Source organism: Miscanthus floridulus, chromosome 12, assembly GCF_019320115.1.
Source record: "Miscanthus floridulus cultivar M001 chromosome 12, ASM1932011v1, whole genome shotgun sequence".
Lineage (NCBI taxonomy): Eukaryota > Viridiplantae > Streptophyta > Magnoliopsida > Poales > Poaceae > Miscanthus > Miscanthus floridulus.
This window is the reverse complement of record NC_089591.1, coordinates 78,211,895-78,227,544: the sequence shown is the minus strand read 5'-3', so window position 1 is coordinate 78,227,544 and position 15,650 is coordinate 78,211,895. Positions and strand designations below refer to the sequence as shown.

General features: G+C 45.1%; 2 protein-coding genes across 15 annotated transcripts; one reads left to right on the top strand and one right to left on the bottom strand.

Annotated features, from left to right (window-relative positions):
- Positions 1-641: 641 nt before the first annotated feature.
- Positions 642-6,449, top strand: LOC136497810 (pentatricopeptide repeat-containing protein At4g17616-like). Of its 14 annotated transcripts, none has more exons than XR_010769441.1 (6): positions 642-970; positions 1,397-1,556; positions 1,659-4,007; positions 4,706-4,774; positions 4,877-5,275; positions 5,988-6,448. XR_010769441.1 is itself a non-coding variant. In XM_066493669.1 (3 exons), exons 2-3 carry the CDS (start codon positions 1,479-1,481, stop codon positions 3,630-3,632), a joined length of 2,052 nt encoding a protein of 683 aa, XP_066349766.1. In that variant the 5' UTR covers positions 642-970; positions 1,466-1,478; the 3' UTR covers positions 3,633-4,298. The 14 variants fall into 14 exon arrangements, 4 of the variants coding, with proteins under 4 accessions (XP_066349766.1, XP_066349769.1, XP_066349765.1 ...); XR_010769438.1 differs by adding an exon at positions 4,408-4,480 and having other exon boundaries at positions 4,706-5,275; XR_010769444.1 differs by lacking the exon at positions 4,706-4,774 and adding an exon at positions 4,408-4,480 and having other exon boundaries at positions 5,212-5,275; positions 5,988-6,446.
- Positions 6,450-7,295: 846 nt separating this feature from the next.
- On the bottom strand, positions 7,296-10,597 carry LOC136497114 (COP9 signalosome complex subunit 5-like). Its single transcript, XM_066492898.1, has 6 exons — positions 10,082-10,597; positions 8,836-9,117; positions 8,617-8,764; positions 8,438-8,520; positions 7,653-7,733; positions 7,296-7,536 (listed from the first exon to the last, which is right to left on the bottom strand). Exons 1-6 carry the CDS (start codon positions 10,472-10,474, stop codon positions 7,438-7,440), a joined length of 1,086 nt encoding a protein of 361 aa, XP_066348995.1. The 5' UTR covers positions 10,475-10,597; the 3' UTR covers positions 7,296-7,437.
- Between the last annotated feature and the right edge of the window lie 5,053 nt (positions 10,598-15,650).

Here is a 15,650-nt window from a genome sequence, read left to right as displayed (position 1 = left end):
CTTTCAATTTTCATGCAATTTAGTAGAGACTACAACTACAAACAGTTGGAATTGGAAATTAGGGAGTATGACAGGAGAGAAATGTACCAAATTGTAGGTTGCAGCTGTACCAGAGCAGACGAATAGGAGTGCAACCTTGAAGGCCCGACCGCAGGAACGGAGCTCCGGCCACCAGCCTGCGCCCTACAAGCTGTGGGTGGTGGCGCAAGACAGCTGGGGCCCGGGGGCGGTGCAGCACGGCGCCGCTGCTCTGCCTACACCTTTCCGGCGGTGACGCCGGCCGGTCTACGCGAGCACGGCCGTGGGCGAGAAGGGAGCACTCGAGATGAGCTGCCGCCTGCCGAGGGGCGAGGGCATCAGACCGGCGGAGGGAGACAGGGATCCAGCAGGGCGGTGGCCAGCGCGTAGGCAGCGGGCTGCGGCGGTAGGATCCAGTCACTGCGAGCGGAATCGTGGTGGCGGCGTCGGCAGCAGCCGAGTCGAGAGACTCGAGAGCAGGTGCCCTATACTCAGGGACTCAGGGGCGGGTCTAAAGGACACTGTATAGGCCCAAAACCACCCCAATTTGGCCCAAAACCCTTCTACTACTTAGACGTTGAACTGAAGGCCGAAACTGGAGAAAGCCCAACGCGCTGCCAGTCCCTGCGGCGGTAGCCCATCTCCCTGTCAGTCCCTGCGGCGGTGCTATTTCCCAGCTCCGTCTGAGGCGGCGTCCCGACTCGACCGAGCGGCGGCCGACGACCGACCCAACCACCGGGCAGCGCGCGCCGAGCCGCCGAAACCCGCCAGCGCTCGACCAGTCCCGCGCGTCGGAGCCGCCATCCAGCGCCGTCGCGTCCCTGTTCTCTACCTCCGTGCCTCTGCCGCCGTCCCTGTCGTCCACGGCTGTGCCTGTAGGCTGTAGCGCTAATCGTCCAGCGCCGTCCTCGGCCCTCTACATCTGCGCTGCTCTGATGTGGTGATTTCAAGTGTACGTTTGCTTAACAACCTCCGTGTCTCTCTCGTTAAAAAAAAAACATCTCTGTGTCTCTGATGAGTTTAGTGTAGAATCTCTAGATTTTGTTTAGGAGCTTTATCTTAGCTTGGAATTGGTTTGTTACATTATTATGCGTGTGGGAAGGGATATATTCATTGTTTCAGTAGACATTGACGAGGGATTCGCTTATGTTATCTTGCAATCAAATCAGAGCCTGATATGCTTTTTTTTTGTTGTTAAACTTAATGTATTATGAGACCTTTGTGTTTTGGCCATTTTCTAATTATATACCAAACCAAATGAATTTTGTAGCTCTATACAAACCCGTTTACTGAATTATGTATTGAATTATACCACTTTAAACTAGTACGTTTTGACTTGTATGGAATGTGATGGAATTATGTTGTTCACTTGTTCTAGAGCGCTGAGTTTCACCCCTGTATATTTTTTCTGGATCCACCACTGGCCACCCTTCCATCATTTCACCAGCACGCTGCCTCGAATGAGGAGGTTGTTTCTGGCGTGCTGCCGCTACCTGCGCCTCGTGTCTGTTCCTCATGCTACTGGAGCTACCTCGCCTGTAAGAACACACTGCTTGGAAACAGTTTGAGGTATACATACTTGTGCATGGTTGACTTTGCTTTAGTGGCCAATAATATGAATTCTTTTGTTCTTGTTCCAGGCCAACAATGTTTATGGACCATGGAGGAGGTATATTTCCACAAGCACTGGCACCAGTAAGGTTCTACCATGGGAGGCGCCTTCCCGTGATACTCTGTTGAGGAAGATAGACTGTGCTATGAAGGATGGAAATGTTGAAGAGGCGCTGCAATCTTTGAGCAATTACAAGAAGCTTCACGGTCTTCCTGAGCCTCGGGTACTGAATAGTATGATTGTGTCGCTGACCTACATGTCTAGTCGGAGGTGGCTTCAGAGGGCATTTGACATGGTTCTCTCAGTTTATCAAATTAACAGAAATCTTCTCAATTGTGGCTCACTAATGAGGCTAGCATTGGCGCTTGCGAGAGATCAGATGCCTGTCCCAGCCTGCATGGTCCTGAGGATCATACTGGAGAGTAGAAAGCTTCCTGATGTTGATATGCTGAGCATGGTATTTCTGCATATGTTGAAGTCACAGGTAGGATCCTACCTTTCCACTGATGTTCTGATTGAGACTTGCGAGAGTTTCTTGGACCAAGTTACAGATAGGCGGGAGATGAAAAAACTAGATCCAATAAAAAACAATGTCACCTTGTTCAATATGGTTTTGGAGTCATGCGTGAACTTTAAATGCATTATCAAGGCCCAGAAAATAATGGAACTGATGTCATTGATCGGAGTTGTGGCCGATGTAAATACAGTGGTGATGGCTAGCCGTGTCTTTGAGATGGTTGGGCAACGAGATGAGTTGATACACATGAAAAGAAGCATCGACTCTTTAACATCTTTGACATTTCGTCAGTACTACCAGCATTTTTATGACAGTCTATTGAGCCTGCATTTCAAATATAATGACATGGATGCTGCTGCAAAGTTTTTAATCGATCTGCATCAGCAACGGAAACCTAGTGCTTTCTTTTGCAATGGTTTGCAGAAACAAAGTATCATACAAATTAGCTCTGGAAATCTGAAAAGCGGATATAGAATAATGTTTGATCCTGAAAAGGTTGACAGGGGTTTTGTTTTGGGTACAGAAAGCCAATTCGGCCTTGTTGTTCTTACTGATGGAAACCTTCTTCATACTGAAAAGGCTCTTGCTAAACTTGTTATTGGCTGTATGAAATCAAGGAATATGCATATACTGTCTAGCTTTTTTATTACGTCACATAAAGATGGTCTAGAGCTAATTTCTCCTCAAGATGTGGTTAATGCATTCATTCAAATGGGATGGTTGCATGCTGCTCATGATATCATAGATGATTTGGAGTCAGCCGGGATTCCAGTCGGGATTACTGGTTACATTTCTCTTCTGAGAGCATATGAGAAGGAGAATAAGTCAGAAGAATTCAATGGCCTTCTTCAACAGATACAAAAGATAGCATCTACCATGGATGATATTCATACTAATTCACCATTTACCATCAAGAATATTGCCAAAGTAGTGAAATATGAAATACCCCTTAGTAGTTCATCTTTGTTTGCTGCTTTGGCTGATGAAATTAAACATTACAACTCTGGAGAGCACTTGACATTAGAGTTCAATAATTCGGTTCTTTTCTTCTGCAAGGCAAAAATGATGGAAGATGCTCTTTGCACATATAAGCGTATGAGAGAGCAAAATATCAGACCCACCTCTCATACTTTTTGCCATATATTGTGTGGTTATTCTTCAATGGACATGCATAGGGAGATCACCGTGCTGTGGGGAGAAATAAAGCGCAGACTTGAATATGGAGAGCTAGATTTGGATAGGGACTTGCTTGATTGCTTGGTTTTGAATTTTCTTAAAGGTGGATATTTTTCAAGGGTGATGGAGATCATTAGTTACATGTCAGAACATAACATTTACTGTGACAAGTGGAAATACAGGCATGCCTTCCTGAAACTACACAAGAACCTGTATAGGAATTTGAATTCATTGCATGACAAAACAGAAGCTCAAAGTAAAAGGATTGAAGATGTCCGAGCTTTCAGGTCGTGGGCAAGCATTAAGTAGGTAGGGCTAGCGACCAATTTGATCTCTCATTTTCAAATTGGGTAAGGACACCCATTTGACGACTTGTAGCGCCAAGCAAGCATGCCTCGTCGCCACCTCAAGGATGCCTCCTGGCTCATTGCCCCGAAGCCTCCCTTGAGGGAAAAAGGCTAGGGGCGTAAAGTGGTGCTCGCAGCACCCACAGCAGAGGAAGAGGGTTGAGGCTGTGGAGAGCTTCGAGGAGCTCAGCCTTAGGGAGTAGGTGATGGTTGCACTGGGAGAGGTGGGCCTCTCCAAGCCCACGGAGATCCAGTGTGTTGACGTGACCAGCGGTGTGCTTGGCTCCCACTCTGGCTCTAGGAAGATGGTTAGACTTGCTCCCTGTTTGTTGTTCAGGTGCTTCCTTATTTTCAGTATGATACATGCACTGCATTACTTATCGAAGTACATTAGAAGGGAAGACAGTTCACTTGATGCATTAGGAATCATCATTTCTTTAGATAAAGTCATTTGCTCCATTAGTTCCATGTGATGGCTTCTTGCTACTCTAGGCTATTGTAGGAAAAAAATTGTATAATGTGAGTGATCTTATTTAATCCAGTTTCTGCTTTTGCAATATGAAGAACTTCTCATTAATTGGCTTGATTACGGCATGGATCCAACCTGATTGGAGTTAAACTGAGCAAATTTTTTTTCTTTCGCCAAACTAGAAATTAGGAATTTTCTCCACTGGTTATGCCTGTGAATCAGGATACTGTTGCCTAATCAAGCAATGTGCTGCTCTTTATTTTTTCAGATAATTGCCTTAGGAGTTCCCTCTCTACTGCATCTCTGTCTTTATTATACTGTACACCTCCAATGCTGTTTTGGTACTCTACTTACTTTGATTCATGGTTACTAGCTTCAACATATTTGGGTTTTATATTTTCATAAGAAACTGTTTTATCATACAGAAAGCGTAGAAATTGAAATACTGAATTGTAGCAGGTACTTTTCTTTTGAGCTACTGTTTTTATGTTACACAGAAACTAAATGTTTGTAGGTGCCGGTATTTTTAGTCACTAATGTATACTAAATGCAACTACGATCTGTAGTTAGGACCAGGGAGGAATGGGAAAGCTCAACAAAATTACCAATCCAAAAGCCAGTTGATCATCTTCACTGTATGGAACTTTCCTGTTGCTGCTATCCACTGTAGTGCACTGGCTCTGATATCATTGGTGCTATGGTGCACTGACTCAGACGATTTAACACTGACACTGTAGGCAGCTAGTTGTCGTCTCTGCCTCCGTGCTTCTTTCTTTACGTCCTCAGATCAAGTGTGTCTCCTGCTGACGCACCGCCTCCTCCAGCACCAAATCCTAAGCAGGGATCTCTTCGAGTGTGCCATTGCCGCCCAGCATAAGTACACGCCCCCTCCATCCCATTTGTTGTATGGTTTTCTTGGAGATGACAAGCATGGACAATATGCTATAAGCAGTTCCTGAACTATGAAAATCGGACTTTAACTATCTGAAATATCTGGAACCTTATATAGATCTGCATTCCTTCAGAAATAATTTATTTTGCACTCCTTTCTGATGATATTTCATTACTGCAGGTGTTCAGTCAAGATTGTAAGAATGCAAACATTCTGATCAAAGCAGTGGCACCACCTGAACAAGGTACATGCACTCACAATCAAGGCCACACAAATTTAATTGCTGCATTAACAGTTTAAATTTTGAAAAAAAATATATATAGACACAGTGACTTGTTAGTTAATAGATCTCTTAGAGCCTGTTGCAGTAGTTCTTTGGATTTTTCTTACTACTTGTGTGGATGTGGATCTGCGTGTTGCGTCCATGCCCTACGCGTTGAAAGCTTGAAATGGCAAATGCATGTCCATGAAAGAAGAGCAGAGGCCATGAGATCGGCGTCGTAGTTGATGTTTTTCGAGAATTGTTCAAAATCTTTACACAGTCAGCACCGCACACAGGTGCAGTACAAAGCCTTATGCTACTGTATGGCCTAGTTACTGATTAATTATCTTTTAGTATTGTAAATAGTTAGCCTGTGCTGAAATCAATCAGTTTTTACATAAGCCTGGAATTTGTGATGAAAAGCAGTACAAATTTAGTATCTCAGAGTTGTTAAGTTCATCATCGAAAGGTTTGAGGATAGCTCAACTGCTCGAGTAACCACACATTTCAGATTGTCTAGCAGTAACTTATTTAATAATGTATTGCACAGTGTCAGCTTGAGCTATGTTTTCACAGTGTGCAGCCAGGCTTCATTGACATTCGTTCATATTTGTTTTTTTTTCACGACACGTATTTCATTAAGAGGAAGTTCACATTTCTTTGAACTTCGACTAATTTGTCTTTCTTCTTGCAGTGAATCAGTGATCAGCTTACCATCTCGATTGTAGGCGTTGCAGAGAAGGCTGAGAAATGAGATCATGATGGAAGGAATGGCGTCTTTTTTTTTTAAGATAGAAAGGAATGTAGTTGGAAACGGCAAGGATAGAATATGAGTTCAGCCCATATTTTATTATGTTTTGTTTCATTAAGGGATGCAAGAAACTCGATTTGATTACTGCCTTATCAGGATCTGTATGTACATGCCGGTGATAAATATTTCTATTCGGTACTCTGTTCATCACAAATCACAGATGTGATATAATGCAAGGATAAATTCTGGTTAAAAGCAAATTGATTGGAGTATGCCCTTGCGCTGCGAGCCCTTGCCATTTGACGGGGCCACGGAGGCGTCGCGGTTGGCCGTCCGCGCCAGGGTGGCATCGTCGGAGCGGGTGATCTATGGCGAACGTGTAGGCGTTCGTGGCCACCAAGTAGCCGCCGGAAGCCGAGACAAACCGGAAGCCGAGACAACACGGGTACAAGGGACTCTTTGGCAACGTTCCTTGAGCAGGGCTGCTAAACAGAAAAAAACCTATCCCGATAGTTCTTCGGTGTGCTAATACCCTCGACGAGTGTATCTGTCGTTCTTCCGAGTAACCGCGATAATAACATGATAATAACATAAGAATATCACCCACAAAAAAAAAAAAGAAAAGTAGTTAAACAAAAACTTAATGACAGATCGAAATTCCTAGTTAATGAAAACTTCAAATACCCGATAAAACAGCCTAAACATAAGCGACCCTTCCAATTACTAAATCGAAGTCAAACAAACCCAATTACTAAATCGAAGTCAAACAAACAACTAAAGCGACCCTTCCAATAACTAAATCGCAAGTCAAACAAACAACTATTTTAAGATGATGATTCCTGGCTATGAAAGCTTTCAAATACCGATCCAACGCATAGCCTTCAACTAATAATTTTGAATAAATCACTAGTCTATAGTCTAATGGTTCCAAAATATTTCACCATGAATCAAATAAACGTGCAGACCAACAGACTTGAATGCACATGTATTCGTCTTGTTCTATTCCAATCCACTTAACACATGTGGGTTGAAGTGAATACGCATGCATCCAACCAAGGCCATAGCGTTCTACATACCATGAAACCTAGTGAAATATAGCAAGTGAACTAACTCCTGCCTGTCCAGGCAACCACATCCAGCCTCAGGCCTCCAAAATCCAATGCCTGAGATTGCTGCCTGGCCCAAGCAATTTTGCCAGGTCAGCAACCAGACAGGCCCTAAATCACACCCCCTCTCAGTGGCAGCCCAAGATGACGGGAACTCATAATTACATAATGATTCTGTTACCACAAAATATAACTTGTTTTGCACGTTCTGAATCAGATAGCTACGCTTGCAACTATCTTAGTGATGGCATAACACAAATATTCAATGTTGCCTTTGGCTGGAACTCTCAGGCTTCAACCATAGGCTCAGGACCGGATGAATCTGGAGCACTTGTGCTTGCCTTGCTTGACGGGTGAACAGAGTTGAAGAGGATGTCTTTTATGACCTGGAGGCATCATCATAACTCATAAGTATCAAGGCAACATTCAAAGATCCAAACGAAGTTAACCTAATCTTGACTTCTTGAGTAATAAGACACACACAAAAAAAAGGAATGATCACCTGTGACATGAGACCATGAACCTGCTCAGCTGTGATTTTGGAGCTATCTCGTGTTACCTTAGCCAGTGGAGACTCCTCTTGCTGAAGACAGCAGTGCACAACATATAAAACAAAAGAGCTGTATTAAGGTCTATAACATATGCTGCTGTGCAAATATCAAAATTTAAGGGGCCATTTGTCAGATCTTCCTATGTCAATATATACACACATGGCAGCTTAGTTTTTGACCTAGCAGGCTAGCCCCAATCTTTTTGTGCTCTCAAAATTCTCTCTAGTTCCATGCTATGCAAGACATTAATGCCAATGGGTTAATTCGATTTATAGTCAGGTACTGACAACTGACTTATTAACGAACTAGGGTCAACTAGAAAACCAACTAATTGTGGCTGACTCGACTTTACGACTTGAACAGATTGGTCTGAAGTGTCCTCCCAGTAAAGTAACTGAACAAAACAAGTTCATCATCACAAGATATTTTGGTGTATTTGTGTAATTGAAGCATACAATAGAAACAGCCTTTCATAGGGGCTTGATCATTAGAACTTCAGCAGCTCGATTCATTAATATATTTGCCCACTGAGTCACTTGTTAGCAGACACAAACCCAATATTTTGGTTCATTGAAAATAACATAGAAGGGGCAAAAAAGACCTAGAAATTCTTGGGTGACAAATGGCAATAGACATGCAAAACTAAGCAGTATCATCCTTGTAAAGGACAAAACAGAAGTGTTGGCCATCAATGGGCACACCAGTTAGCTTAGAGAACACAGATGAAGAAACTGACCTCTTTCTTTCGTTGTGATGGCATAATCATACCACCAAATCGACTGTGTGCCAGCTGGCCTTCAGCTTGCTCTAGTTTATCAGCTGCAAAGTGTAAAATGGTACAAAATATTATCTGGACAGAACAAATATAATAATTTGAATATAGGAAATGGATATCATCATAAATGAAATGCTTGCCTAAATCAAAGATCTGCCCGGCAACATAATCCCTGTTGCCTAGAAGTGGTGATGAAGATAGTGTGTTGACCCAGTATTTGTTCCAGAGCAGATCAAGGAGGTGAGAGTCCAGGGATGACTTGAAATAAGTTATATCCAAAGCATAGTACTGCAAGAAATCCAGTTAGAACAGAACTAAACCACATATGTGAGCCAAACAAAGAAGTGGGAGAAAGGTACCGATTTGCAATGGACACCAAAATCTTCTATCTTGTTGAGTGGGATAGTCTGGTACTCAGACACAGGCTCATCTGGTGGCTGGTAATCTTTTGGGTATGTCCTAAAAGCTCCAATCTCCACTTTACCAGCAGAAACAGTCCTTGTGGGGTCTATCACAACAGCCAAGAATGGTTCTGTGAATTGCTGATTAAGCATCTGAGTTGACACGTCGATTCCTGAGAGCCAGCATCCATAACCAGGGTGTGAGTGATACCAGCCAACCACATTCTCCAACCTTCCAGCCTATGCAAATGAAGAACAAATGAAGTTAGATTTAACATAAATTGGAGGATGACAAAATGTGTTAACTAAATTCAAGGTACTTCCCAAACAAATTTGGCACTTCAGTGGTGTGGGCAAACAGAGAATTAGAGATATAAAGGAAAAGAGTATGCATTCCATACTTCCACAAGTTTAAATGTGTACTAAGAAACAGCTGAAAAGGACTATAGTTTGCCACCGGTCTTATGTAACCTACTTTTATTTTACTCCTTTACCAACATTACCAATACATCAAGACGACCAAACCAAAGAACGATAGCAGAAAAAAATGCAATGTGTGTGTTACAAAGCCCATCAAATGCTGGATTTGGGCAGCAATGTGTGCTATACTAACACATCAAAACAACCAAACCAAGAAGAATGCATCAAAAAAATTGTGCAAGTTATGTGTTACAAATCCAATCAAATGCCAGATTTGGACAGCAATATTAACACACTCCTGTTTGACAATAGTGACTTCCTTCGAAAACCACAGTACAGTACATCTAATTTGAACACATGGGCTTCCAAATCAACAGACCTGTTTTTCTCTGTTGATTATTAAGTAATGAATCTGAACAAACATGGCTCAATTTAGATTTCAAGAATGTCGTATATTCCATGTGACCATATAATGAAGTTCTTTTAAAAAAAAAAATCAGCTCGTTCGTCAGCAACATGTAGGAGTCGTGCATTTTCAGTAATCAAAGTCAGTTATCATTGTGTTAATAATCAACTAATTCAAGGGCTATATGGTGCCAGCAAAGGAAGATAAATTCCAGATTAGCAGCATTGCCGAAATCCATGGCAAGTCAGTTTCATCTAAGCAAGTAACGCAAACAAACACATAGATACCATACCGCATTGGTAGCTACTTTATAGTTCGGTCAGATCGGAAATAGCATTGAACTGGTTACGGTTAGCAGAATAAGCGGGGAGGGCTCACCTGCTTGTTGATGGTTGAGTACTCAACCATGTACTCGTAGGCGTCGGCCTGGGCATTGACCCTGGTCTCGGTGCCCTCGACGGGGAGCGCGAAGGCGTCCATGACGATGATGGCGTCGCCCTCGCACTTGCCCTGCATGAGCCCCATGACCTCGATGGTGCCCCCGGCGCGGGCGTGGACGACCATCTTGAGCAGCGCGAGCGCGGAGATCTTGGTGCGGCGGAAGTGGTGCGGGTCGTTGGCCCAGGGCTTCTCCTGCTGCGCCCGCGCCTGCACCGAATCGTCGTAGCGGTAGATCGCGTCCATCGCGTCCGGGTCGGTGGCCGCCGCGGGGATGTTGTTCTCCAGCTCCCACGTCTGCCGCGCGATCGACGCCGACGAGGTGGGCTCCATCGCGCTGCGGTGCGGCACCGCGGCGGGCAAAACCCTAGGTTTGGGAGCGGAGGAGGAAGAGGTGAGGCCGAGGTCGAGGAGGGGTTTGGAAACTTTGGGGTCTCTCGTCTCTGGTTTGTTCGGCTTTGCGGCGCCGGCGCCGCTGCCGTGCCAATACGTGGAGGAAAGATGTGTCTGTGGGCTATATGGGCCGAGACGCAAGCGCGTGGTGCTGTGGTTTGGAGGGAGCCCACAACGTGTGGAAGAAAGTTACTGTTGGGATTTATGGGCCGATCAGCAAAGGGTTTATCAAGACTTCTTTTGCGTATAGTCACGTTTTGTTTATTGTCCTTCTTTTTTTGGGTTTTGAATTGATGAGGTTACAATCTGAACTTGCCACGTTTTACACAAATTTGACGTCAGATAACCATCATTGCAGTTAGAAAGGGAAGATAAGTTGATACAGACAGTCATAGTTTTTTTCTTTTCATCAATACACAAAGTTGCATCTTGCCTGATTTTGTTTTCGTTTCTGCAACTCAAATCACACACCAAGCCATATGGATGAAATGAAGCTGCGATGATACATGTAGGAACACGATGTATGTGCCTGGACTAAAATACCGTGCGACTAACACGTTCTTTCAGAGCAACGGTGTCGAAACAAAATGTCAGCTTGCAGCCATTGCTGCATCTCTGTCAGCACAAAAAAATTATCATTTGTCGTCAGTTACTCATTACTCTACTCGGTTATCTGTTCATGTCTCCTACCCTCCTGTGTGTTTAATACAGCTAATCCCAGTGGTAAGGAACAATGCACATACCCCGCCGGTCAGTTAATAAACTCGCTGCTGTCTTATCAGAAGAATCTTTCCATGCGTGGTGAATTGCTGAATCAGCCTATTCATTTCCGCTGGATTAGCTTATAAGTCATGACTGAAAGTACTGCTGGTTAGTTTGGTGTGAGAGAAAAATATTGTTCAAGCCATGGATTATAAGTCAAATATGAGCCATCCAACCGAAACGAACACTGTAAGCTGCATGGTCAATCTGTGGCTATTGTCCTTGTGCAGTGCAGGTTGCCTGCACTGAACTTGATTATCTCTTCACACAATGCGTTGCATTTTTTTTTTCTCATCAGAAAGCTTTGTAAATCCAACTTCTGAAGTTTAATTAAAAAGGGGAGGTATCCCAAGCCGTATTGAATTCGAACATGTCACATTTATATGATACTGAAGTTGAATACTGAATTCAACTACGTACTCATCAATCAATCAATCATTCACACTTGTTAACATTTATTTCCAAGCAAGACCAGCAGCATACAGGTCAGACTCCATCACATAAACAAATCTACCGAGCCCTTGTTTAGTTCACCAAAACTCCCAACTTTGACACTATGTAAAAAAAAGATTTCCCGTCACATCAAACTTACGGTACATACATGGAGTACTAAATGTTAACGAAATCAAAAACTAATTGCACAGTTTGGTTGTACTTTACGAGACGAACGTTTTAAGCCTAATTAGTCAATAATGGGATAATTATTATCAAATAAAACGAAACACTCCAGTGTGCTACAGTGCCAACCCAGTCCGGCCGGCGCCAACTCTGGGGTGAACTATACGGGCCCAAAGAAGAGAATCCATCAGCAGTCATCTCTGTTGTGCGTGCTAGCAGCGTTGCACTACTACTATTCTAGCCTAGGCAGCATCCTTTTCAGCTAAGGCCCCCATGCATCTACACCACTGTCTGTCCTTCAGGTAACCACCAGCATGAAACCGTTCGTTGTGCAACTCTGTTTTTTTGCCATTCTGTCACAGTCAACAACTGTGGATGTTGAATCCAGCGTGCCAGTGGCTGCGCCTGCATGTAAGCTCCCTGTCACGGACGAGCGCAAGGCTGCATTGCCCATACTCTGACCGGTGCCGGTTTGTTATGAGAGAAAAACATTGTTGGCTAATTGATAAGCCCTAGTTGAACCAACAAGCGAAGCAGATTGATTATGTTCGTGAGCCTGCAACGAGTCACTACTGGAGGCGCATGCTTTGCCGAGGGCCCCTCGGCAAAGGCCCAGAAACCCTGGCAAAGGCTTTGCCGAGGGCTGCCCTCGGCAAAGACCCCTCGGAGAATTTTTAGACGGCGAAGGGGTCTTTGCTGAGGGCCCTTTATCGGACACTCGGCAAAGAAAAGAAGCCGTCAGGCGCCGGCGCCGTTGGTGGTTTCTTTGCCGAGGGCCGACCCTCGGCAAAGAAATGTTTTTTTTTTAATTTGTTTGCCGAGGGCCGACCTTCGGCAAATAAATTTTTTTATTTTTTTAACCTTTGTCGAGGGCCTCCTCCCTAGCCCTCGGCAAAGAAATTTTCAGGATTTTTTAAAAATTCTTTGCCGAGGGCCGGCCCTCGGCAAAGAAATGGTTTTTTGAATTTTTTTAACCCTTTGCCGAGGGCCTGCTCCCTGGCCCTCGGCAAAGAAATTGTCAGGATTTTTTTCCAAAAAAATCTTTGCCGAGGGCTATTGCTTGGGCCCTCGGCAAAGGACCCTTCTTTGCCGAGGGCCTTGGTCATTGCCCTCGGCAAAGAGGCAGAAATTTAAAAAAAATTGTTTTTTGCATTCCATCGACACAAGCATTTCATATATATACATATATATATCACACAGAACCCATTTTCTCACAATATATCACAACCATAATTGTGAACCACAAATCACAATATATTACAACGACAAGTCACATGTTCATCATCATTCACATGTTTATTACGACAAGTTAATGAAATCCAAGCACAAGTCACAACCATAAATCACAAATCACGCTAAAGTCCAACCACATCACCTAGCACGAGTCCTCATCAAGCTAGCCTATGAGACGATGGTGAAGGAAAAGCAGGATCACCCGGTGATGCACTAGCGGGTTGATTGGAACCCGCGGACGGAAGCTGCACAAAGGAGCAGAGATTGCATGTGTGAGTAATCCGGGAAAACAGTTTTGGAACTTAGAGATTGCATCTAGTATTGTAGGAATACAAAAAGATTAGACTCAATTGAAAATTTTGGCAGCACCTCCCCTGCATGGGGAGGTTTCCAAAACCTGCAAGAAACGACGGCACGAACGCCGACATCCACAACGGCACGAACGCCGACATCCACAACGGCACGAACGCCGACATACATGCAAAGCACAAGCGAAAAGTGAACTTTCATACTTATAGGAGTAGCTGCAGAAGTAGGAGGTGGAGGAGCTGAAAACTGCACAGGTACACCCGATGCTTGCCCAAGACTTTGCATGATCACCATCATCTCCGCCATCTGCTTCTGCGCGGCCTTAAACGCGACCTTCTGGGCCTGTAGCTGTGCGGTCAGCTCCGCGTTCTGCTCTTGACTTTGCCTTTTTGTTTCTTGCAGCTCGGCCTGCAATATTTCACTCCAATGTATCAGTAATGCAAATCTAATTTAGGTGTGTAAATATCTACTACGATGAGTAAAACAGGAATTACCTGAAGTGCTTGGACCTGCTGCAGTGCTAGAGAAGGCCGTGGGCGTATGGGCTGGCTGGAGCTCGTGCTCCGTGCTCGGATAGCGTCGAGGGAGGGAACAGTGGTGGAGTCTATGGCGCCGTCTGCAATCCACAGCCGCCCGTGCTTCTTGCCTCCTCCGAGCCTCATGATCACCTCTGCATCAATGGGCTCAGTGCGCACATTGTAATCTTCCCCATAGATCTCCCTTACCGTTGACGTGTACTCTTAGACTTTAGTGTACACGTTCGGGTCGGAGTACACCTGGGGCGGGGCAGCCGGGTTGAAGGAGACAGAGGACGACGCCCTGCCCATGTGGGACATAGCCCACGCAGAGAACTCCAAGACCTCCTCGCCCGGGTGTGCAGCCTCCTGCGAGAAAGACAGGAAGATGGTGAGAAATCAAGCAGAATTGAGCGTCAAAATATATGAAAGAAATCACTTACGTATGCTTGTTTGTATCCGGGGAGGCTACGGCTGCCTTGATAGTGAGTTGGACCTTGCCTCATCAGACGTTGTTTCCGCTGCCTCTCGTGTGTGTCAACAAAGTCCTATGATAACCACTTGTCCACGATCATGGCCCAGCACTCGGGATACGATTGGCACCACCAGGGAATCACCTACAAGTCATCGAGTATTTGACATATAAGAAGATGAAATTGAACCTACTTAATATCAAAACAAATCATTATGAATGTTATTCGCCTACCTCAAGGTACTGGTCCCGGGTCAGCGTAATCCGTCTTGCTTGAGGCTTGGGGAGGGACTGTCTAAGTACCGACCTGTAGTAGTCTATGTGGGCCTGGACGCGCCCATGGTGGTGCATCTCGATGACATACTTCCTACAAGTTGCGGCAGCCGCTCGATCCGCCTGGGCCTCAAGTCCTTCTTCAGCCTTGAAATATTTCTGCATACAAAACCGATGTATCTATTCATTATTTCGATAAAAGATTTAACCAATGAATGCGATGTATTAAGCAATGTTGTGCGAGAGAGACTTACCAAAAACTCCACCAATACTCGCTCCTGCTTGTTGCGGTAAGTGTCATCCATGACCAGCGCGTACCTGTCCCAGTTGGAGGCCGGCTCCCGCACCACCGGCTCTTCGGACAGTTGCACAATGTCGGGGTACCATTTCCTACATAAAACACCAAGGATGCTCGCGGGGGTGCGTGCTGGAGTACCCGACAAAACCAATCAGGCCCTGCACAAGTGATTAAGAAAATTTATCAGTTTCTCTTAAGATTTCCAACATATCTTATGAAGTAGTTGTGATAATATCCATAGTTACTTACCTCTTTGCCATAGGCCGAATCACTGAGCGGTTGTGAGGAAGTGGAACCAAAGGGAGGCTCGCGGGACCTCGCTCGTAGAGAGTCCGGGTAGCGGTACCCTCTCCCTCGCCGTCGAGCGCCTCACCTCCCTCGCCCTTGAGCGCCTCACCTCCCTCGCCCTCGAGCGCCTCGCCTCCCTCGCTCGTCTGCTGACCCCTCTCGTCCTCTGACGAGGACGAGGCCATGGCCGTCACATGCTCCTCCTCTAGCACCTCGTCATGTGTCGAGGGAGGAGACCGCTGCCTCCTGCGGTGGCTGCCCCTGGTCCTCCTCTCGTCACCTCCTGCGGACGCTACCTCAGACAACGACCCCTCGCCTCGAAGGAGAGGGGCGGCTCCATCTGCATCT

What these genes read in the sequence shown, in the direction of transcription:
- LOC136497810 (XM_066493669.1), top strand. Translation starts at nt 1,479, where the DNA reads ATGAGGAGGTTGTTTCTGGCGTGCTGCCGCTACCTGCGCCTCGTGTCT. An exon ending in CTACTGGAGCTACCTCGCCT is followed by an intron (nt 1,557 to 1,658) that starts GTAAGAACACAC and finishes TTCTTGTTCCAG; the next exon opens with GCCAACAATGTTTATGGACC.
- LOC136497114 (XM_066492898.1), bottom strand. Translation starts at nt 10,474, where the DNA reads ATGGAGCCCACCTCGTCGGCGTCGATCGCGCGGCAGACGTGGGAGCTG. An exon ending in ACTCAACCATCAACAAGCAG is followed by an intron (nt 9,118 to 10,081) that starts GTGAGCCCTCCC and finishes TCATTTGCATAG; the next exon opens with GCTGGAAGGTTGGAGAATGT. An exon ending in CATCACAACGAAAGAAAGAG is followed by an intron (nt 7,734 to 8,437) that starts GTCAGTTTCTTC and finishes TGCTGTCTTCAG; the next exon opens with CAAGAGGAGTCTCCACTGGC.